At 40.8% G+C, this 23,998-nt stretch overlaps 1 protein-coding gene across 5 annotated transcripts in view; it reads right to left on the bottom strand.

The window, feature by feature from the left end:
* The window catches only part of plxna4 (plexin A4), a 235,218-nt gene that overhangs the window by 195,897 nt on the left and 15,323 nt on the right, over window positions 1–23,998 (bottom strand). For all 5 annotated transcript variants that reach the window (XM_071501750.1, XM_071501754.1, XM_071501751.1 and 2 more), the window contains exon 2: window positions 10,306–11,654. In XM_071501750.1, the coding sequence (XP_071357851.1) occupies window positions 10,306–11,550 (1,245 nt within the window). In that variant the 5' untranslated portion in view covers window positions 11,551–11,654. The remainder of the gene's footprint in view (window positions 1–10,305; window positions 11,655–23,998) is intronic.

Here is a 23,998-nt window from a genome sequence, read left to right as displayed (position 1 = left end):
ATGGCCTAATCTGGGCTCGCACTGTTGTGAGGGCCTGTTCCATTGGCTACAAGTTCAAAAAGTTAATGACACACATTAAACCACGGAGACATTTCGCTTCATGTCGCTGCTCAACCGTTGGAGGCTCCAAGGAGTCCGTTTTCTTGCACCTCTAGCTATTCCTTTTTATTGCAGTTATTATGATTATACTGCATTTGGCAGTTTCAATGACTTTCTCCCCCAATCCACTTCAGTATGCTGATTCTGCACTTTGTTTATTAAAAACAACTTGTTTTACCATGGAGTTATTGATGACTAAATGGGGAAACTTCCCTTACAAAGAAACAGTGGAGGAGTAAAATGAAAAAATGTACCCCAGTGGTGGCTCTTTGTATAATTAGCCACTTAGATATCCAGTATTTTGCTCTAGCCCCACTGTGCTTAATGACTGACCTGCCAGGATGATTGGCAGCACTCGAGAATTATGTCATGACTAAGTGGGTTTTGCAGTGTTCATTCTAAGATATAATGTCAACATTCAATTTCACTATAAAAAACATTGACTGTATGAGTCCTACAGAAACAGTGAGTAAAGCATCTGCTAAACGGTATTGATTACTTTAGCTATATATCAAGATATATATCACAATGATTTGAAGGCATCTTAAGCATGTAAGATCTAATCCTCTCAGGGAATCATTTGCTTTTCATTTCATATGCATAGAATATTTAACTCAAGACATTATTCTCATTTTACTAGTATAAGGCAATAGATGAATTAGACCATTTGAACAAAGCAGTTTTATGGTACTTTATGCAGTAGGTGTTTATGTCTTCCCAGACACAATTAGCAAAAATGTTTAGCAAAGACTTTGACCACAAATGAGAGACCAAAACACACACTCTCACTCATTTGTCAACCAATAAGTAATTGCTTATTGCTCTCGAATCCCTTTGTGCTCAGCTGGAGGTGTGCGGCATGAACTGTGACTTTACTGCAGCTGAAGTCACAGCAGTCCTAGAATAATCACGTTTATGCAAAATAAAATATTAAGTTGCTGTCATTCAGCAGCAGCATCAACCAGTTCATTTATCGATGTACAAATGCATAACATGTCAAAATAGTTTTTAGTTAAATATTAGCAAAAAAAATATTTTTGTATGGCTGAAGTAGTCACAGTGAGACTGCTGCAAACACCGGGCGGATGGAAAATACTCAACTAAACCTGCATCCTGATTTCCATCCAATTCGGTGTTGAATTTATAATTTATTAAACTGACCAGTTTTTTTAATAGCCACTTATATAATGAACCCGCTGTGGTCAGCTGTGTTAACTGAACATGACTTCTCTATGTCTCATTATCTGTGACCTGCCTACACTAGTAGAAAGCTGAACAATCACCCCGGTGCCATTTTTTAGTCTGCTAAAAGCTTCGCATCTGCAAATTTAAATGAAGCTCCAGCCTTCATTTGGTTGTGTGCCTGTGAGTTAGAGAGTTTGTGTACCAATGTGTGTTTGTGTGTGTGTGTGTGTGTGTGTGGTGTGTGGCTACTGTGCCAAGACATAGTCTGTCTGACTAGTGATCCATGGTGCCTTCCATCACACTCGCAACGCGTGACAGGACACACCATCACACACACCATGAAGTAAACACACACACACACACACACAGTGAGATGTGCGAGGTGCAATTCCACTCCCACTTCACTAAAAATACTCTGCCAACCATGTTTGCACTCTTCTTTATGCCGTTTTTTTCTTTTGTTATTCAGTCCTAACAGCATCTCATCACAACCTTCTAGCTGTTGTGTCCTGTCTCCATAGATGATTTTCCTATTTCCCTCCTCACAAAAACACAGTCTATTTTGGAAACTGTCCAATCTTATACCCAATTGAGCCATCTGAGAGCTCTTCTCCTTTTAGATGCCCATTTCAGGCAGAAACAGAATGAGCATAGAAACAGAATGCCAAACGAGAGAATCCTCAGCATCAAAGCCCTGCTGGTCAAATATTCTTACAAACACACAATTACTTCTGATTGCACATGTATAAACATATTGCAAAGAGCTCAAACCATTTCTGGGTTGAAGTTTATGGTGTGTCCAGAGATTAGGTCAAGGGAAAATAATGTTGCACAAAGTCAATGCAGCATTTCGATGAATGAAATTCATCCAATATGTGGATGCAAAAAGTGGCATTTATCACGTGCAAAAAAAAAAAAAAAAAACCCGACATGTTTTATGAGATGGGAACATGCATACACAACACATTCCACAATAAACAGAGATACTAATCTTCTCAAAAGTGGCTAAACTGAAGAGATAGATCTTCTTCCTAAGATCAAATGTGCAGTTCACTGTCTTAGTAAGAGCAGGAGTCATTGGGAGTCTGTTTCTGATGGCTCGGGTTCACTGCTCTTTGCCACTTTGTTAACACATCTGCAGGGCATTCCAAAAGAGAGAGCATTTTTTGCGACACTCTGACTGAATCACGCTCAATATTCAGTTTGAATGCAAGAGTGTCGACATGGACTACAAGAGCTGTCACCAAGTAGATTTAACTTCCCCCTTTTATGGCGCCCTCGGGACTGTTTTCGAAAACCAGTCACAATGATTAGGACTGAAGAAAGAGTGAATATATATGTGGGCACGCACACTGGGCTGGTTCAATGCCTGACAGTGAGGTCATCTCAGGAAAGGTGTGCCGTCAATTGTGATACATCAGTGCATGCACGGAATGCAATATGGAGGATGACAGTGCGAATTAGTGCACATTCATATTAAATGAAGCTGGAAAATGCAGCAAATTTAGGTACATTGGAGTGTGCGTGGGTACACTAAACTGTGCACACACTTCTCAGGGTGTGCCTGAAACAAAGTTGATTTATTTGCACGTTCTGTTGGCAGGTTTCGATGTGAGGAGGCAGGCTTTGATAAGCCTGTGATACTGTGTAAATCCATGTTTGTGGCTGCTCGCACCTGCCAAACGTTAGCTGAGCATCTATAACAGATAATAAATATTGGTTAGGGAAAACAATCAAATCAAAATGAAACAGCATGATGATTTTGGAATGAAACTGAGACATTACTAAAGCAGAGCCAGGAGACAGAGGGTAGGAGAACGTCAGAGGCAAGACGGCAGTGTAAAAGATGCAGAGATAAGGGGGGGAAGTAAATTCAAAAATCCAACTAGGAACTGAAAGAAAGAACTCAATATCATTAAGAGAAAGAGGTTTCCGATAACTTTCTAACCCATATTTTCCGCTTCACTGTGCACTGGCAAATCTTTCATTACTTCTTTTTGGAATCATCACTAGGCATTAGCATCTTATTTTTCAACCACAACTGTTTTTATTCAAGTGATTAAAGTTTGCTGAAGAAAAATAAGTCTGCATGTATTACCAACTTCACAGAAATGACAGTATATTAGGTATAATTAGCTACAGCCCTTGCAATCCAACAACTATCAAATTGTCTTTTTGTTTAAGCTGTGTCAGAAAGGTGTCCATTCAACTCAGTGGTTATATATCAGGCTGCAGTCAGTGATGGAATTGTACTGCATTTGACTACATTGAAAGGTAAATCGTTTGTGTCAGTGGACAGAAATATGCAACCATAATCAATGATTTTGAATGAATGTCTTTTACTGGTAATGGAGTATTTCTTCCATTGTTGTATTGCAAATAATCAGAATACCACATTCCACCACTGACTTCTTCAGTACAGCAATTAGCCTAAAGACAGTCACATTTTATTGTTAGGCAACCTCTTGTGGCTGTAGTAATTATGATGCGAACAAAGTATGAAGGATAGGGTTGGGTGATCTGACGATCTTATATCATGGACGATCTTACATAGGCATATGATCTACTTTTCACGTGAATCGTACAGATCACATCATTAAAAAATGCCATATTTAGATATCTACTGTAAAAGTTCTATCGCTGCCGACCCCTAGTGTAGTATATAGAGCCACACAGTATGCATTAGGAGGAAGTTAGGGTGGAAGGATGAGTCTAAAAAAAAAAAAAAACTACACAACATAATCTTTCCCTAAACCCAACCATGTTGTTTTTGTGCTAAACCAAACCAAACAGTAACCATTTGACCACGTGTTCATTATCATGAACATGATGACGAAGACCAGCCGCCATAGGGGGCATCATTTCAGGATACTCTATTATAGGTCATATCAGAGGACTTGTTGCAACAAAAATTATGATTTTGATTATTGGGAAAGACAGACCACACAAGAGAGTATTTAGGAGCCAGACAAGAAGATAAGAAGCATCAGGGGAATTAAATGATGGCCCCCAAATCAGTCAGTCCTTTCAGGCAGAGGCCAGTCAGCAGAGCATGGTGAAGGAAGCAGGAGACTTGTTTAATCACAGAATAATGATATTGTGATGGATTCTGACCTTTAGCAAGTGGTATCATGTATGGAGATTTAATTAGCGAGCCAGCCAGCAAGCTGGATAGCGGATATGTGGATGGAGTGGGGTGAAGTTGGGAGGGGGGGGCAGTCTGGATGTTCTTAATGAATCCACTAGCCTTTCCCTTCCTGAGGATGTGGCCGAGACTGACTCATCAGCAGCAGCAACAGCCAACCACTGATTAAGCTCGGCAATCAGGAGGAGGAGGGATGGAGATGGCACAGCACAGGAGACAACACTGTTCAAAGGTTAAGTTCAAACAAAGAACAAAATAGAAGAGAGAAAAGAGTAAATAAGGTGAAAAATGAGAATGGGGGGAAGACAGAGGATGTCATATTGGAAGAGTTCTTTCAAGTGAAGGATGAAACAAGGGAGGGATGATCATGTGTGTTGGAGGGACTGTGAGAGAAATCAAGGAAAAGACTCAAAGAAACAGCAGCAGCCGAGTAGAATAATCTAATTAATTGGAATGAATTCAGAATGTGAAGTCGATAGCACATGACAAATGTGGAAGAATAGCCCATGGCATGTTAGTTAATGACATGTAATTAATGATCATTAGCAGAAGGGATGAGGGGATGGCTGTGGCCCGTCAGGGACTTATAGGCGACCTTGTAATTTTTCCCCAATGTTTAGGGGGGTGAGAAACAGAACTTCACTCTATACTACTGGAAAGCACTGTAAGGGGAAATAAAGGGGAGAGAGGGAGAGAAGAACATACATATTGAGGGGGGATACAACCGAATGAAAAGATTGGTTGGTAGCAAACACTTCATAAGAACATGAAGAGAAGGACAGGCCAAAGGAGAAAAGAGCGGCATAGGCAGTGAACAATGAATCAAGGATGAGAGAGAAGAGGGCAGAGTGGGAATTTATTGCGATCCTGCTGTTTTGTTGCTCTGTTTTTTTTCTGCTGACACAGTGAACATGGAGGGAACAGGCAGCGCTTTTTTTATAGGTCACATGCCACTTCACAATGATCTATGGATGCAGGCCCTTTGCAGACTTATACTGTTGAGCACGCATTATGTGGCTCAGCCAACCGTGGCCATTTGGGGGAGGCATCCCCCCTTTATTCTCTCACTTCCCATCTATCCTCTCTCCTGGTCTCTCACCCGTCATGCCACTCTGTGCAGGTTCCTCTTTCCATCTCTCCCACTCCAACTGAAAGCCTCTTAAAGATGGTGTAAAGCAACAAACGTCAAGTGTCAGGAATGAGTGTTTATGTGTTACTGCCCAGGCCTGAGTCCTGCAAATGTACTTGTGACCTTGCACATATTTATACATACTGTGATGACATGATTATTTCTTATTCCAAAACATTTGCACCACAAAATATAAATATTTCATTCTCTGATAACCCCCAGTGCCTAGAAAATTATTCATCACATAGGATAAATGACTTCACTGTTAATCTAATAGCACTTCCTCTAAAACCTAGTTTTTCAAGTTTGTGTATGGTCTTTTTTTGTGAAACACTTTGTGAATTCCATTTCTGTAAAAAGGTGCTATACCAAATAAAATCATTATTATTATTATTTACTATTATTATCCAATCACTGAAAGCCTTAATAACTCTCATCACTAACTTGAGTACCTAGAGATTATTCCCAGTTCTACACTAAATATAGATTATTATGGGGTTTTAGGTATATAGCACGCTGAAAAAAGTAAAGTACACTCAAAGATGCTGCAACACATGCTAAATTTGCCAGAATTTTGATGGAACACTAACATTTCAAAATGAAATGCATATTAAAAAATAGCAGGATAAAAAAAAGAAAAAAGTATGTAATTATATGAATATTTCAATGTTACTTAAAACTGAAAATTACAATACATGATGCATAAAATGTAATGGAAGTTGTTACTATACAAAAAAAGTAGCGGCTATTTTAGTGAGGGGGTATTGCGGTCATGGCTGTCATGCATCTATTCTAGCAGAGAAACAACTACTACCTACATTGGGTCTGAATGTGTTTTATCCACATCAGAAATGTGTGTGCCTATGTATGTGTGTGTGTTCATGTTGGTCCATTCAGAAAGACTGCTCTAATGAGCCTGGGAGCTGTTCACCCTCTCCCTAATTGGAGGAAAAACACATCATGTTCGAAATAAGACAGAGAAAGAGTCGGAGAAAAAGAGAAAGCGAGAAACAGGGAGGATAGTGTAAGGGAGAGGAAGACACTAAGCGAGGAAGAGGGCAAGATAAAGGGGCATACCCTTAATACAATGCTCCCTCTCATCTAAGCTCCCTCTACACTAACAACCAACAGAGTGACATGCAGCCCACCATTTAAAAAAATTTAATGGTCTGTTATTGTGTCCATGTCATTTTTGTTTTACTACAGTTTCAGGGAAAGGGGGATTTTTTTATCACAATGATTTGTTTAGAATGTTCTGTTGACTCTATAGAAAGTGATTTTTTTCTACCAAACATGTATTTATTATAAAGGAGGACATTGTTTAAATTGATTTTTATTATATAGACGTGACCAAAAATTGTTGTTTCCTGCTCCAAGCAAACACTGACTAAGGCAATTTATAATAAACAAGATCCTCTTAAAAATCCCTTAAAAAAGCTCAGACAGTGCCTCCAGTAATAGAAAAAGGAAAGAAATATGGGGAGAAAATGCAAATAAGGTGTAAATCTGAACAGTTAAACAGTGCTTTTCATTAGACATGGAATTTTAAAATTAGATTTTGAACTCAACTTCACTTCATATTTATATAGATTACATTAAGTATTATTGTACCTGAAAAGCTACCTCCACACATTGTCCACATACATTATACGGTGCTTCCCATACATTCACTTTTTTTGTGGCAGCATGGCACAATATTGTCATTGACCACCAAATATTAAATTTGTTAATTTTTTTTTTACTATTTCAAATAGGTAAAATCTTATTTCGTCCAAGAGATGTCTGCAGTGCATATATTCACTCAGACTCTATTTGACCCCCTCTCTCTCTCTCTCTCTCTCTCTCTCTCTCTCTCTCTCACAAACACTCGTCTGTCATATATGGACTGGCCATCGGGAGCAACGCATCGGTGGGTCAGTGGACCATGAAAAAATCCATTAAGTTTTTACCGTCCCTGTCAGTCTCTTCATTGGCCCTCTCTGTGTGCCTGTCATTTGGGGTGCGTGTGAGAGCCTGCTGTGTGCACGTGCCGAGACTCGGCTCACTGGTCAGTCACAATATGTAATCACGGTGAGGGCTGTCATTAGTTTGACACAACCTGAAGCAATGGAGCTGTATATATTGTTCAGTTATTTGTTGGTCAGAAAGTACCCAGCAATTAAGATCTTTGCAGAAGAGCACCCTATACATGGTGTTCTTTAATAATTAAGAAAGCTACCACCAGAAATGGAGTATATAAATTAGACATCATAGTTTTACACAGCAACCTCTGAATAAAGTCTTCATCAGTCTGGATTTCATATCTTATCCAAAAACTACAAAAGTGTCTTTATCTTTTTTTTTTTTCCCACGAAAAAATAACAGTGCATTAGCTTGTGTGAGAAATGTCTTAGAGTTATAAGACAGTGAGTAAGACCCTTATTTCATATTTATGTGGTTTTTTTGGGACTCCACAATTAGCGTCTCTTGTGAGTGAAGCAGCAGTCTGCCTTCCACAATTCAAGTAACCTTGTTTGGTGTATTCAAGAGTGTGTGTGTGTCTGTGTCTTTTCCAGTAGAGAGGATGTAAACGATGACTTTAGACGGTATTTCAGATGATATGGGAGATGTTGTGCTCCCAGTCATGCATCATTTAAAGTAGCAAAGGAATTAATCAGAGACTAACAACCAACGATTCATAAAAATCAAACATTGAATACTAGAGAGACACACACACCGTTATGTTTCCCCACAACTCTCTCTCTTAACATTTAACATGCTCTCATTGGGGAAAAAAGTCACAGGAAATATATCTGGCCTATATTTATGTCTATTAATTTACTAATGCTCAAGCCATAGGCCTTCAACTTTTGATTTATGTGTATTGCGTGTCCACATTTTTATGGCTTAAGCGTCAACTCCACTCTGAAGCAGCCTAGAATTATCTGATCTGCATTTAATAAATCACTTAATAAGCGTGCATAAGTTATTTTTTCCATTATTCTACTTTATTAAAAAAGCCTTTAAAAGCCACCATCTCCATCTCCGCAGAAGCCATACTTACAAGTGTCGAGGCATGTATGTATGTGTGTGCGTGTGTGTGTGTGTCAGAACTCATCTATCTCCTGCAGAGTCCACCGTCACTTGTTCAGCAGGGTCTAATTTATGCGGTGGTGGTGGCGATACTGTGGCGCATGCTGAAATGGCATCATTCCTCAGCACTAACCCTAGTGTGCTCCCTCACACTTCCTCTCCCTGCTGACAGTTCACCCCAGGCATGATTTATCAGGCCCTCAAGCAGCAGACAAAGGCGCCCCGGCACGTGCACCATGCCAGAGGTGGATTAATAGATAAACACAGTGATTCCAGAACCAAACACAGGAGAGGGTCAGTTTCACAATGTCTTGAGATTGAGTGCATTGCTAAGGTCAGAACAATATGGACTAGGCAATGAGAGGATCAAATTTATGCTTCTGAAATATGACCAAGTGATCAAAACCTTGTTATTAGTATTTGTAGCTGTATGAATTCTTCTTTGAAGCTCTTGTGGATAATACGGATTACTGGTCTGAGTGAGGAACAGACTATTTGTCATCCAATGATTAGATTTCTGGGTAAAATATTTTAATCTTTGGCCACCAGTGCATTCATTCACTTCTCCATTTCCACAATGCTTATGGAGGTTGAATGTAAGTTTTGCCTTAATATAATAAAGTATAGAAATACTGTACATGTAGTTTTACAGATTATCTATAAATTCAATGTATCAAAACCATCCAGCTGCAACAATAGAACTTTAACTGGCCTACACTCTGAAAAAAAAAAAAGACTCTTCAGTGAGGTCTTTTTTTAACCCATTATCTACACCTCTCTGAACTCAAATTGGCAAGTGAGCCCATGGTTCATTTAACCATGCTTTCTATGTAGAGCAACAGGATAACTAACAATTCACTCTGATCGAGGTAAACATTTGTGTTAAGAATCCCATTTTCAAATTAATTTTCCATTTCTTAGGGTTGGCAGCTTTTATTAATGATGTAATATGAGATCAAGAAATTCATGAAACAGCTGTGGCTGCTTGTGAAGGTGGTCTAAACATGCACCACCCAATTTAACCCTTTTTTTTTTTGCGCGCACAAAGTGAGAAATCAAATGAACTGAATCACTGAATTTGTAATGCTGTTATAGAGAATAGAATTATGGTAATTTGGCTGAGCATTCAGCTGCATTGTTTAAAGGGTGAGCGGATTAAAAGAGGCAGTGGATGGTTAACATCTCATCATTATAGGATGGAGCGTGAACCCACCCAAGAACACAGTGTTCACGAAGGCTTCCCACAGTGCACCCAAGCTCATTATAGTAAGATGGCATAGAGCCTTCACAACTGATTTTCCTCCAGAGATTCTCTCTTGTAGTGTCCCTCAATTAGAAATTATTGAAACAATAAGAAATCATTGGTGATTTGTTTTCCTTAATACAGTCTTACAAATAACCTTTTCCTAAATGGGTGTGTTTGTTCAATTCCACTTTACACAGAAATGCTAGACACCTGCTGTTCTGGATGTAGTAGCACATAATGTGTGCAATTGTGCATGCACAGTATGTGGGAAATAAATAGGATCTACAAATACAGTCCTGTTATTCTAAACTGCCATGTAAACATCTGTTGCACTTCTTCAAAATCTGTAATTTGTTTCACTTCCCCAATGTCATTACATGCGTTTACTTTTAAAGAAATTGTGTGTGTGTGCATTATAGTGGTACTCACCGCACTGCTGCAGGGGATATCTTTGACTTTGAGCCAAGCCAGGTCCAGCGTGCCCTCACCCTTGTAGCAGGACTGCAGCCTCTCCTTAATTTTCTCGTTGATCTTCCGCAGAGAGAAAACGCACAGTGCAGAGTCCTGGGAGGCCTGACGAGGACGTCTCTTCTGGCCTTTCGAGAAGATAGCAAACAATACGTCGTCATCCGGTGCCACATCTAGTGAGCGTGCCAGGATAGCACCAGCTTTGGACAGGTAGGCCGCCTCGAGCAATCGGTACTCCACGTTCCCACTAATGCATCCAATGGGCACCTCCACATAGGAGTTGAAGGCGGTGTCTGCCTTACAAAGGCGGACGATCTTGGAAGTGTAGACCTGTTCTCGCCCAGCAGAGGAGGATCCAGTAGTTGGGCCACCCCCCATTTCAGGTTGTAAAGTCAAAAAGTACACAAAGTTCCCACTAGCAAAGCCATAAATGTAATATATGTCAAAGTCTGGGATGACAGTGAAAGTGTCTGAAGGGATCTTAATCATAGAGGCCACAAACTCATCATGGAAGACATAGGCAAACATGCCATCCTCCTCTGAGTTTCTGGCCAACTTGCGGCTGGAGATGGTGGGGAAGTACTCTGGCTTGCCATCCACTGCTGTGGCTACAAACAGCATGTCCGGAGAGGCATTGCCGTATGAAACAATGACGCCAAACACAGAGCCACTCTCATTGACACCAGAGAGGTAGTGCTCCTTCTTGTGAAAGGGCTCTCCTAGTTTGAAGAGGTCATCTAGACGGAGGAGTTTGCAGATGCCCTGGTAGAGGCTGCCACATGCCAGCAGCCGGTTCTCCCGATAGTCCATCAGAAGCATCTTGTTGACATTGTTGGTGAGTGTCAGTGGCTCACTGCATGGCTGGACAATACGTGGTGGGTAGCACTTGCGGTTGTCTTCATCTGGGCCAGTCTCATGAGATACCTGCACCTCCAAGCCCGGAGACAATTTGTATATGCGATTGACGGCTCCCAAATAAACATTGCCATTGCGATAGTCCACAGCCAAATGGTTGAATGTCCACTCAGGGTTCTCAGCACGAAAAGATGCATACTCCTCCTCCTGAAGGGACACTGTGATCACCTGGGAGCTGGCACTGTGAGCCTGTGGGGCTTGCACCACTGTTTGTGATGTCACAGGAAGTGCCAGACTAGACAGGAAGCAGCATACAAAAAAGCAGGTCCATGTCCTGGTGAGGGATGTCATGGCTGTGCTGACGGTGGGAGCGGTGAGGAAAGGGAAGGAGGCACAGACCAGTACTGTCGGCCAATCAGGATCAAGCCTCTCTTGAGATAGAGGACATTATGTGCCTGAAGAGGAAAGAGAGAAACCTCTGTGACAACCAATTAATTACATTCAAGGCAACTGTCATGTGGTATTGATAGCTGTACATTATGCATATGAAAACATTATCATTGCTTTAGTCCTATCTGGCACAGATTAGAGCAGACCATCATTACAAAGAACAATGAGGAAAACCGGTGAAGGGGCCAAACACATGAGACTCAAAATCTATAATTGGAGAAGAAATGGGCTGGAAAAAAAAAAAGAATGAGGGGAGAGCAAAGTACAGATTTAACAGCCTGAGAAGAGAGCTTCAGCCAGTGGGATCAGTTCATGGATTGAGGGAAGGGACAGAAGAGGAGTAATGCATTGTCTCAGAGGAGGTGATCAGCATGGCTCTGCACCATCTCTCTGCATGGACCCCTGCCCCTCTCCGCCCCTCCTTGCCTTTCTGCTCTGGCTGCTATGCACCTAATTGATTCTCCCCTCGGAGTAGCAATTTGCATGCTTTGGCGATTTCTCTCTTTTCTCCCAACAGGGCTGCTCACCTGCTGACACTGCTAGCAGAGAGAAAAGGACCTTCTTTCTCTCTTTAAACATACCTACACAGACACACACACTCACAAAGTAGGAGGGTTATGGGCAGAAGAGGAACAATTAGGGAAGAAATGCAAGTGGTTGCAGAAATACATTTCCCTATAGTCCTTGGGTCATTTGCAAAGTCTCAGCAACACACATACAGCCATAACAGGCAGGCACACACACAAACACACACAAAGATAATGCCACTTAAATGGAAATTTTGCATGCAGTGGGCAAAGCTGTTATATCTATACTTTCAAAGCACCTCACACACAGTACGAGACACATGCAAACAGGGATTATCAAGAGGAAATGACAGCATTTCCTGTAAACATGGCGGTCCCCTGTGTGTGTGTCACCTGCTCATTAGATCTCTCCAGTGGCAAGCTGGGTATCATGAGGAGGGTGTTAACGCAGGTAGTATCAGGGTATTAGTTTTACAGACACAAACATAAGAATAAAAGTTCTGCAACACTAATCCAAATCATATCTTGCACTTAAACGCCACACTGTTATTCTGGTGTAGTGATCCCACATTAGACAGAAACCAAAATATCATTATGTGATATGAAAATACTTGAAATACTGACAATAATATACTAGAAATACTTGTATTCTTACATGTACCAAAAATAACTGTGAACAAGGTATTAACTTATAATAAGTGTATAGTGTGTAGTGCTTACAGTATGATCTAGCAATATGTAAAATATAGCACATATAATATCAACATCATTGCTAATTCAGTTTATAATAATCTGTGTGTTGTTGTGTGAGAGGTACAGGGTGAAGACAGAAAAACTTCAAAGTGTCACATAGTAAAGCTTTGGGAGAGCTTGTCTGTCACACTTAATTTAAATCTCCATCAGCAAAATAGACAGTTTTATTTAACCGTGCCATGGTGTGTTTTAGCTAAACTGTCACTGCAAAAAATAAAAACAAATGAAATACAAAAAATCCCATACTTTCATTTCATAGCCAAAAACCTTTTCTTGTCGTAGCTTAAAAATGAAAAATAAATTACTTTCTTCCCATCTTTTCACTTGATTCATTTTGGCGTAATATTCCCATTTCAAGTTTGTAGACTCGAAAAATAAGTCTTTTTCTAGTATTTTTTTACTACGATTACTGTGAACGCTTGCACCTATAAATGGTGGCGCTACCTGACATTATCCTGCCACAGATCTCTCCTCAGGTTCATATCCAAGCAATCACAAGTTATGGTGGTGTCAAACGCAACCTCACTGCAATCTTACCAATCTCCCCGCCATCTCCTGGCAGGCAGAGAAAGAGAGAAAGAACAGAGCAGACAGCCTCTCAGCACATGATAAGAGGACCAGAGAGGATAATGAGAGGGATAAAAACTGATAGAGATAGAAAAGGTGACGTGTCCTCAGATGTGTGTGTTTGTGCAAGGACGAGTGTGAGTCAAAAAGTAATCATTATCACAGCTATAGCGAAGGCATAAGGTGGGAGGGTAAAGGGAGAGTCAGGAATAGGGAAATACAGGCTGTGGACAAAGTAAAAGAAACAACTATTATATCACAAAATAACCCTGCAGTAAATATGAATTCAGTGACACTTAAGAGATGTCAGAATAAGTAAATACACCCCAAAAATACTGTTGCAAAAAAAAAAACACACACACACACACACACACACACACACACACACACACACAAATGACATACTGAAAAATGTTTCTTTTATTGTGTCCAGCCTCTAAAGAGTGGGCATGTGTGAAAGAGAGCGGGAGAGGTTTCAATAAAGGAGCCAGTGGAAGCTGCTTCTGCTGCTACTTGAGGAATAATGACAGGACAGTGAGCCTATAATGTTCCTCTAAAAATAAAAGGGGAGCTGCATATTAATCTCACACAGGGAACAGCACTGGAGCTCCCACCTCTCATTTACCTAGCAGGAGGGACAGCCATAACAAAGTGTTCCTCTGAAATTCCCAGACAACTTTATTCAGCAGTTATTATTAATAGAAAAAGAGACAGAGAGGAAGGAGGTAAGACGAAAGGAGACTAAGAGGGAAAAGAAGGGCGTGAGACATAGTGAGAGACAGGGGGTGCAGCCGTTATACCACCTTCACATTCCCCCATCCTCATGAGTATGAACGCCACCACACTCACACACAGCTGACATACAAAAAACAAAACAAAAAACATGAGAGGGGAAAGGCTCCCAAAAGTGTCCCTTGAGAAATATATGGGAGTTTTACAAACATGAAACACCCTAGCACTGAAAAAGAAAAAATACCATCCTCATCAGTGGTACCCTGCCATGGCAGTGTGTCTGCCACATGAATCTGTTGGTGAAACGCAATTATCCTCCCTGACGGGGGGGCAAGCTTGTTTAGTTTCTGTTTGCCTTTGCCTGCTGATCATCAAGCGCCATTAATTAAAGCTTGCTATGGTTCTGAGGATTTATACATCAGGCACAAACTCTCTCTCACACACACACACACACACACACACAAGGGGACTGATTATTCTAACACATAGTTTATCTTCATCCTGTTGTGTGCCATTAGTACATGCCTTTTCCCTCGGCTGCTCTTATACATGCATATTAAAATGAGGTTCTATTAGCTGGTAAAAAGAATAGAAGGTGATGATGTTTGAGAAGAAGAGGAAATTACAACATGACAGTAAAATAACTTAATTACACCGACAAAATTGTTTATTCACCTCATAAAAATAATTATTCATACTTGCTTTGACTGACAGTTTTGATAAAAAGTTGACAGACTAGCGAAAGTTTGTGAAAATGTGTAATACCAACAAACTAGCAAGCAAATATGGGATGAAAAAGGTAGAGGGAGCTTTAAGTTCTGTGTAGCTGGCTGCTCTGGGCTGGCTGACGCAAACACATACACAATCACACATTCACAGCCCCATAGACATCAAAGAGTGCTAATGAATTCCCAATGATTAACACCACACTCTTTCCCTAACACACATTTCCAGTATCGCTGGAACTGTGGGCAAAAACAACAGGGTGTGTGCATTATCTCCATCTGTGAGACTCAAAACTGAGTATGAGCTCAGAGTTTAGAAAGTAATTGGGATGTTTTTGTTTTCCTGTTTCATTTTATTTGTCCTTAAAGGCTGTCAGCTGCCAGCCAGGAGGCTGAAACTGTGAAACTGCTTTTACATTTATAAATGTGTGAGAAGAGAAGAGAAGAGAAGAGAAGAGAAGAGAAGAGAAGAGAAGAGATTTGGAAATATTGATTAGTTCCTCTACATGTGCCTGACATAGCAACACACCAGAAATGTGTTAACACATGGATAAAATGCATCTCCCCACCCTAAAGCAGATGACAGTTTTTCTGTCCTGTCTCTCACACATGCAGTACATTCAGTCTGGCTGTCAGAAATATTGCTCAAAACACCAGACAAGACACAAACAACCAGTTCAGTTCAAAGATCAACTGCTCCAAATTGCCCTGTTTCAGCTAAAGTATTTTGATGCTGCAAAGCTAATTTCAGGGACAACAGTATTAGGCAAAGCTATTATGGATATGTCAGGAGCCATTTTGCTTGGGCAATGATTGTGTAATGGAGAGCCAAGGCCAGACATGACAATTGGAGAAGACACAACAAAAAGCAAGCCTCGACAAAATAATCTCCTGCTATTTATGGTGGTGGTGGTGGTGGGGGGCGTTTATGTTGAAGAAATGACTTGGAAATGAAGAAATTGTCAAAGTCTTTGGTAAACAGCTTAACTTCTCACAGTGTAAAAATGTTCAAAAATAACTATCACATTCATAAAACACACTATGAGTCAAATGGGATTAGGAGATTATGAGTGAGCAAGAACTAGAGTAATTACACATAATCCTTTGTATTCATAAAGAAAAAAAATACAGCTTTTTGCACACTTATCTAGGGTAATCTGTCACGCGGTGAGAGGAGGTGAATAAATGACAGTCACCAGCACATACATAGACAACAATTAAGACAACTGCATAACACTCGAATGTGGCACAGAGGCACAATGGTGGCAAAGGTTTAAGAGACAGAACAGCAGAATGTGGAGAAAAGTCTGGGATCTAGTCATGCAAAATGAAAAGGAAGAAAGGTCAGTGAGGTTTGAAAGAAGTCACAGAGATGTTAAGAGCATGTCTTGCTCCAGATACAAGAAGTTGCACTCAGTGCTGAGTCCATTTGTTTAGGGCAGGGAGACAGAAGAGATGATAGATCGATGTGAGATAGTCAAAGAAAAAAACTGTTTGTAGGGAATGTTGTAGCTGGGATCTCCACTGAGATCAAATGTAGAGCTCACCACTTGCATCTAGCTATGTTTGCAATTTATTTTCAGAATTTGACTGTAGTTAAAGAACTCCATGGACTAGCCCATACCTAAGCAGTCAGCAGAGCGAATGTAGAAGGTAAATAGTAGCCTGACCTTTTAACCCTCAACTAACCTTATCAGAGCCTTAGAGATGCCCAGCAAAGCCCGGCTTGTATTTCCAAACTTAAAGCAAAAGTTTGTTCACCTTTGGTCATTGATTTAAGAGCCCCTAAACTCTAGATAATTTACTTGAGCAAACCAACAATCTGTTTTGTCATTTGAAACCATTATGATTCATTTTAACATTAATTTATTCATTTATCTTAAGAATAATAAGAGCAGTAGAGATGAATTTTACGCTTATTTTCTGTAAATGAATCCTTGACAGTGTACTTTTTTCAGTTTTCTTTTATTATTGGTTATTCTGCAGCTTTGGCCCCTTTGGGAAAAGTGTTGTCAGCCACCACTCTGTCCATTTGTGCTCATTCGTTCTTTTTGTATTGGTTGGGCACCTTTCTGGTTGATCTGATATCAGCTGGCAGGGTCAGGATGGTAGATTGCTGTTGTAGTACTGCTCTAGGTTATGTAATTACTCTTATGTGATGAACTGTTACTATGTGGTCTGTTTGGGAGCTTTGTTACATCTCTCGTGACCCACTGCTTGTCAGCTCACTAGGCAGTGGGAGTCCCAGTTATAATAATGGGATATGAATGAGTCCTGAATGCTTTGGATGAAACTGTTTGGGTCGGGACATGATATACTATAGTAGCATTATGAGAATGAGTAGTAGCAGTGGTGGTTGTAATATAAGTAGTAGTAGTAGTGTTAGTAGCAGTATTATTAGTGGTAGTTGCAGAAGCAGTGGTTGTAGTAGTACAGAGAGAGAGAGAGAGAGAGAGAGAGAGAGAGAGAGAGAGAGAGAGAGAGAGAGAGAGAGAGAGAGAGAGAGAGAGAGAGAGAAAACAAGCAGACAGAGATGTGTGCCCCAGATCAGTGGATGTACTCACTGGAGTGATGAAGCCACCCCCCCCCCCCCCCCCCCCCCCCCCTCCAAAAATCCTCCATCCACCTCCCTCTCCTGCTGAGCTCTGGCACTGATCAGAGGAATAAGCGTCACTCTGCATTGCAGCCACACACTGGGACTGGAGGAAAACAGTGTCCCTGCACTCATCCACTATAATCACAATCACAAACGCAAGTGTGCGCACCCGCACACACACACACACACACACACAAACAATGCAGACCACAACACAACAAGACACACACTCTAACTTCACACTTCTGCATAAACCACACACAAACACCACAAGCATACAAAGCAGGAATGCCCCTCAGCACACACACGAACTGGCATTATACCTTGGCACCAACAACAGTACATAATGCCCCACCTCGCGACAACACTGGCAAAAACCAAGTTAAACTAGAGCAAAGTAAACTAAAGCTTTTGCAGCTTGCTATGGGCTAGGGGGGGAAATGCACAGGCCTCTGCTATGCACAAATGCAACTGAGGAGAAGCTGTAGTTAAGCGAGAACCCAAACAACAACACATACAAGACACCTTGCCTGCCTGCAGTAATAAGAGAATTAGCAAGGGACAGAGCACAGGAGGATTTCTGACTCATTATTACCAGTCTGACAACCTGAGCATACACACAATCTCTCTCGCTCACACACACAAATCCAATTATATACTACTTGAAAGTGTAGACAAAATGTACATACAAATGAGTATAAGTCTCCATATGAATGCAGACACATTAAAGCATGAATTCAATGCAATGCAACCATGCATGTCCTTATGTGGATTTAGCACCTTTAAGCCTAAAATGATGCTCTTCTTCTATCTTGAAACTATGCTATTGCACTTCTGTTCCTTCACATTCACTCACTGAGTACACTTGTTTATACATGCAATTATCCAATCAGCCGATCCTGTGGCAACAGTATAATGCATAAAATCATACAGACACAGGTCAGTAAATGTTCATATGCAACATCAAAATGGGGAAAAATGTGATCTCAGTGACTTTGAGATCTTTCTGACACAGACAGTCTAGTTTGAGTACTTTCTAAAACAGCTGATCTCTTGGGATTTTCACTCACAACAGTCTCTAGAGTTTTTTCTCAGACTGGTGCCAAAAACAGAAAACATCCAGTAGGCAGCAGCTCCAGACAGAAACACCTTGTTGATGAGAGAGGTCAGTGGCAATTGGCCAAATCGTTTGGAGCTGACAGAAAGGCCACAGTAACTCAGATAACCACTCTTTACGACTGCGGTGAGCAGAAAAGCATCTCAGAATACACAACATGTTGAACCAATGTTGTTCACACTCAGAATTTCTGTCCCAAAAAATTAACTAGTTCACATTCTGGTTTTTTTTTTTTTTTGTGTTTTTTTTTTTGTTTTTTAATTAGCTGCTGTGGACTATTCTTTTTCAGTAGAACATCCTCCTACTCATCCATTCCCAGGCCCTCATCATTGTCATTTCCCAAACTAAATGAATTACTGTATACTACTCCCAAGTCACAGACAGATTGCTTTCAAAAAGCCAAGAAAAAACAATTTACAGAACGTGTCAGAAAGGACAACTCGTTATGCTGCTTTATGACATATTGTTAGAGATAAGTTAGAGATGTTCTGATACCATACAACCCAAATGAGTATTGTTTCTGACAATGTGCATCCTCTTTATGGCCACAATTGACCAATTTCTAATGGCTACTTCCAGCTTGATAATGCACCATGTCACACAGCATCTCAAATATAATCTCAAACTGGTTTCATGAACATGAGTTCAGTGTACTTCAATTACCTTCAGAATTGAATCCAATAGAACACCTTTGGTAGAAAATAGTGGTGGTAGTAGAAAGCAGATATTATATGATGCAAAGGAATGTTTCCAATGTCTTGTGGGATCCATGCAACAAAGAATTCAGGTTAGTTTAGATTAGTTTTTAGTGCCCAGTATTAGTTTGACATTCCTAATAAAGCGCTCAGTGAGAGCATGTTTTCTATTTTTCAATAGCAGCTGCTAACAGTTGTTTTCATTCTTATGCAATAATTAAAACTACTACTTCTGGGGGCAGATACAACCCTTTTCTGGGAAATGACAAACACTGACAAACGTATCACTTAAGCTGAACACACACAAACTCACCCACCCACTCACACACAAACACACACGCACCTGTGCACAAACAAACAGACAAAAACTTAAATAATGATGGAGTGATCAGGTCTAACATACCTATCAGGCTAAGCCGACCCATGCTGGTACACAAAACAGATGGCACACTCATCTCTCTCAGGAAGGCAGCAGTAGAAGAGAAAAAAAGAAGGACAGAGAGGATAGAGAGAAAAGGCGGGGTGTCCTTGGTGTTTACATCAAGTCGTGGATTAGCAGCATGGATTACTGTCACCAGATACCCTGTCTAGATCGGGGGTTAGAGGGTCTAATCCACCACAGAGCTGTTGATATTACAAAGAAAGCCTTAGGATTGCACTGTCAACTGGGTACATATCATATGAATGACACAAAACTGACTGAGAGCCTCAGACATTATGTACTACAGATGTAGTCATCAACCCAGTGCTTACAAGCATCAACACGCTGTAAGTAATATGTTATTTTTAATTATTAAAGCAAGTATTGAGTTTTAACATCTGCACATACAATTTCCAAGGGAAATTAGTTTATACCAAACACATTTTGAGGAAGAAAAGTGCCTAACCATATGTGCTAATGAAACTATGCCTGGATTGCATATCTAACCAGAGTTTGGTTCATGGTACGCTACTAAGTTACATCCAAAAAATGGCTTTCAAATGGAAGCAATGTAAGCCCCAGGTCACTTTAAATGGTGTGGTCAAGGTATGGTTGTTTTTACAGTAAAAGAAAGATGAAGGTCAAACTGCTTTTAGCTTGTCCAGGTACCCGCCAAACACGATACCTGAGAGGAATGGGGTGTGATGGTGAGTGGGATAGCATGTATGTTTGCGTGTGTCACACCCCCCCTTACCTCTGCGTAAAAGGTAACTTCATGTGTAGCAAAAGTAAAATGCTTGCCCACGCAATCCCAAAACACCAGTGGGAGTTAGCAGTAGAAAAGGGGCAAATTGACGAAAGAGTATATGTCCTGAAAAGATACTGTATGAAAGAAGCATTGCCAAGCATAGTGAACTGATCCAATATAAGTGTGTCAAGCATAAACCCAATTTCTGTGTCACATATTTTCTCACTTTCTTGCTAGCTTGCTGTCTATCTTTCTGTCTCCTGGAGTGAGTCAGAGCATTTCAAAGAAGGGGTCTAGGCAATGATCCAACTGGACAACCCCTCTGGATTTTAGAGAAATAGCTGACATCTGCCCATCCCCGCTCCTCGCTCAATCTCTTTCATTTTTTGCCACTCCCCCTCTTTTCCTCTTTCACATCTGAGATTTACTAATCCTCCTTAGTAGAATAGGGTTCAAACACACTCATTTTTCTAAACACACAGTCAGAATCAGGCCCCTCCAGAATGTTTTCTATACAGAAACAATCTCTGCATTGCGTCTTTGGTTACAATATCACTAGTGGGGTTACTCCACTGCAACAAGAGTGGGAATGACAGAGTCCTTGAGGGAGAACGGCACTCAAACAGTCCTTGGTTCCCAAGTAAGGTCACTCAAATACACACACTGACAAACTCCACACACGCACACACACATTCTTGGCTCAGGCTGGCCCTTTGTGTAGTGGGTGCTGATGCAGGCTGAGATAGGTGGAGTGCGTTATTATCAGTGCAGATCAAGGGGCTCTAATGTCATTAGGAGGACTGTTGAAGAACCCACTGGCCTGCCGTCAGCGCTTTACTCTGATTGGGTTAGACGCTGTCTAACTTCCTGAAGGGGAGGAGCCATTGGTTTTGACACAGACCGTGTAGCAGTGACTGGAGAGGACCATTTACAGGGTGAACTTAATGAAGATCTGGATTCAATTAGGACGGCTGAGTCCTGACAAAGACGCACAAACTACTCATCAGTGAGCATCAGGGACTGTCACAGCACAAATGATATTACGAAGATGATTATGATTGAAGAGCTTCATCCACATGTATTAATTAACTGAGTAAGATGCAAAATAAAATAAATGAAGTATGAATACAGGTTATGGTAAATTTTGAAACCTTTTCGCAAGTAATACTATTAATAAATCACTTTCTGTTATGTGTTATGTGTTTTCAATTGTGCAAAAATTCAAATGTGTTGATGAAAAGAGTGGAGCAGAGCTTTAATATTTCCCTTTAATATATGTTTAACAGGATGCACACACAACATACTTTGTGTTAACAAAGACGATATCCTCCCAATCATTCCACAAACTGCCCCCTAGTTATAGCCACGTTGTGCCATATAAGCTCATTTGGAATGAAAAGGCAGAGATATTTTGCTGTAATTACTATAAATGCAGCCAAGAATGCTTCTTAAATGGTGTTGCTAGGCACTGTATGACAGCTGCTTTCATAGAACAAATTCAAAGCCTCTAGCTCCCTCTCCTTTTCCATCCCTCTCTCTCACTCTCTCCCAATTCCCTTATTCCCCAAGCTAACGGGCAGACAGGAATGCAGGGCCGTGTAGACAAATCAGCTCTCGCTTCCATCGGCTGCCGTCTGGCACCATCTTAAGTCCTAACACGTCCTCCCTCTTTTTCTCCATCCATCCATCCATCCATCCATCCATTCTTCCTTTCCTGTACCTCTTCTCCTTCCAGTAAAATTTCTGCCCTCCCCGCCCCCCCATCCCCTCCCTATCTTTATTTTTCTTTTGCCTCCCTTGCCCTCTCTTTCAGTCTATTCTCTGGTTTCCAGTATCCCCTTTTTCCTCTTGACACAGTAATTAATTATGAGTTATACTTTGCTTGAAGCTGAAATGACTTTGAATGTTTTGCTGCAGTAGGAAAAACACTGACACACGACACATCGGTTTAGTGTGCTTTGTGTGTGTGTCTGTGTTTTGGTTAAAGAGACTGAAATGACTTTGTTGTCTGTCACCTTCAAGGCAGGATTTTGCTGTGGTGCTGCAAAAGATTCATAAGTGAAGCACTTGCATCTATCTGAATAAGAGCCTGAGAGTCAGCAAGGCCAATATTGCCAACCAAGTGCAGCTCACCATAGATACATCACTATGAGCATATTCTGAATATTTGCTAATAAGGACAACATATTTGCAGTACAGAAATGCCAAAGATATGTTTGACGTAATTAAAAAAAATTGTGTTTCCCTTACATTGTATTTTTTTAATATATTGTGGTCACAACTCTTCAATCAAATTTAAGGGATACCTATCAAGTATGTTCATGTTAAGTAGTAACATCAGCCAATGAATTTTTGGCTGCTCCAACACAGGGCTAGTGCTACATCCATGAATGCCTATGAGTGACTCTGAGTGATAAAGTTACACCCATGTGGCGGCCCATCTGGATATTTCTCAGTGCTCCCTATAGCCAGTCCGACTATGGAGCAGTCTATAGTCCAAACAACAATAAAATCAGAAGTTATTTATGGTCCAGCCACATACTTCATTTACCTAGTCTTGTTTTTAGATTTTGCTCAACACTGATAACTATCCACACACACACCAATGTCACCAATAAACCCCTCCAAGCAGGCATCCACACACATACACAGGCATGGTGTGACCTCTGAGGTTTTAATCATCATGTAGGCAGGCTCACTGGATTGTGCTAAGACTTGATTTCCAGCAAAGGTGACATCCTTAAAGCTCTTCTTTCATATTAGCTTTTCACTCTTCGTCTCTCTTCCCTGTCGCTCTCCCCTTTTCCCTGCCTCTCTTGCTCAGCAATATCCAAGAATGTCAGTGCCACTGAAGCAGGTAATAAATCAGGAATTATAACACTTCATTTTGCACACAGCACACTTTAGGCCTCCAATCATAATGAATCGGCTTAAGACTGTACAGTGGAGGTAATGTGAGTCGGGGGAGTGAGATAGTGAAGTCTACTGAAAACATTGATCAAGGATTGGGAGATTGGGAGGAAAAAAGAGGGTGTATGATCAATGTAGAATCTAAATCTCTGTCGTAAATCCTCCCTTGGAGCTTTCCCTCATTTCAGAGTCTCCCTTAAGGTTGCCCTCTAAACACAGAGCTAAAATAGGTAAAGGTAAAATAGCTACACTATGCAATGGGCCGGTTGATCATCAGGGCCTACAGTAGAACAGGAACCTCAAATGCAGATCAACAACTTGTCTTGTCACAATATTTACTAAGCTATTTGCTAGGTGCGATGGGTAGCCCTTGTTGCCACGTAAGGTGGTGAAAAACTTGTGGTTGGAGAGGGGATACTGGGATACTAATATCTTTCACAATTAACACATGGGTTGAAGGCAAAGGGGAAAAGAGGGGAGAGTCAGACAAAGAAGGACCAAATACATATATCAAAGCCCACATTTTGACATGTCATAGCAGGAAAAGCACAGATAACT

The sequence above is a fragment of the Trachinotus anak genome, unplaced genomic scaffold (assembly GCF_046630095.1).
Source record: "Trachinotus anak isolate AG129_WGS33_773 ecotype Australia unplaced genomic scaffold, CSIRO_AGI_Tana_v1 ptg000018l, whole genome shotgun sequence".
Taxonomy (NCBI): domain Eukaryota; kingdom Metazoa; phylum Chordata; class Actinopteri; order Carangiformes; family Carangidae; genus Trachinotus; species Trachinotus anak.
The sequence above is the reverse complement of the archived record's forward strand: the minus strand, read 5'-3'. Positions and strand labels throughout refer to the sequence as shown.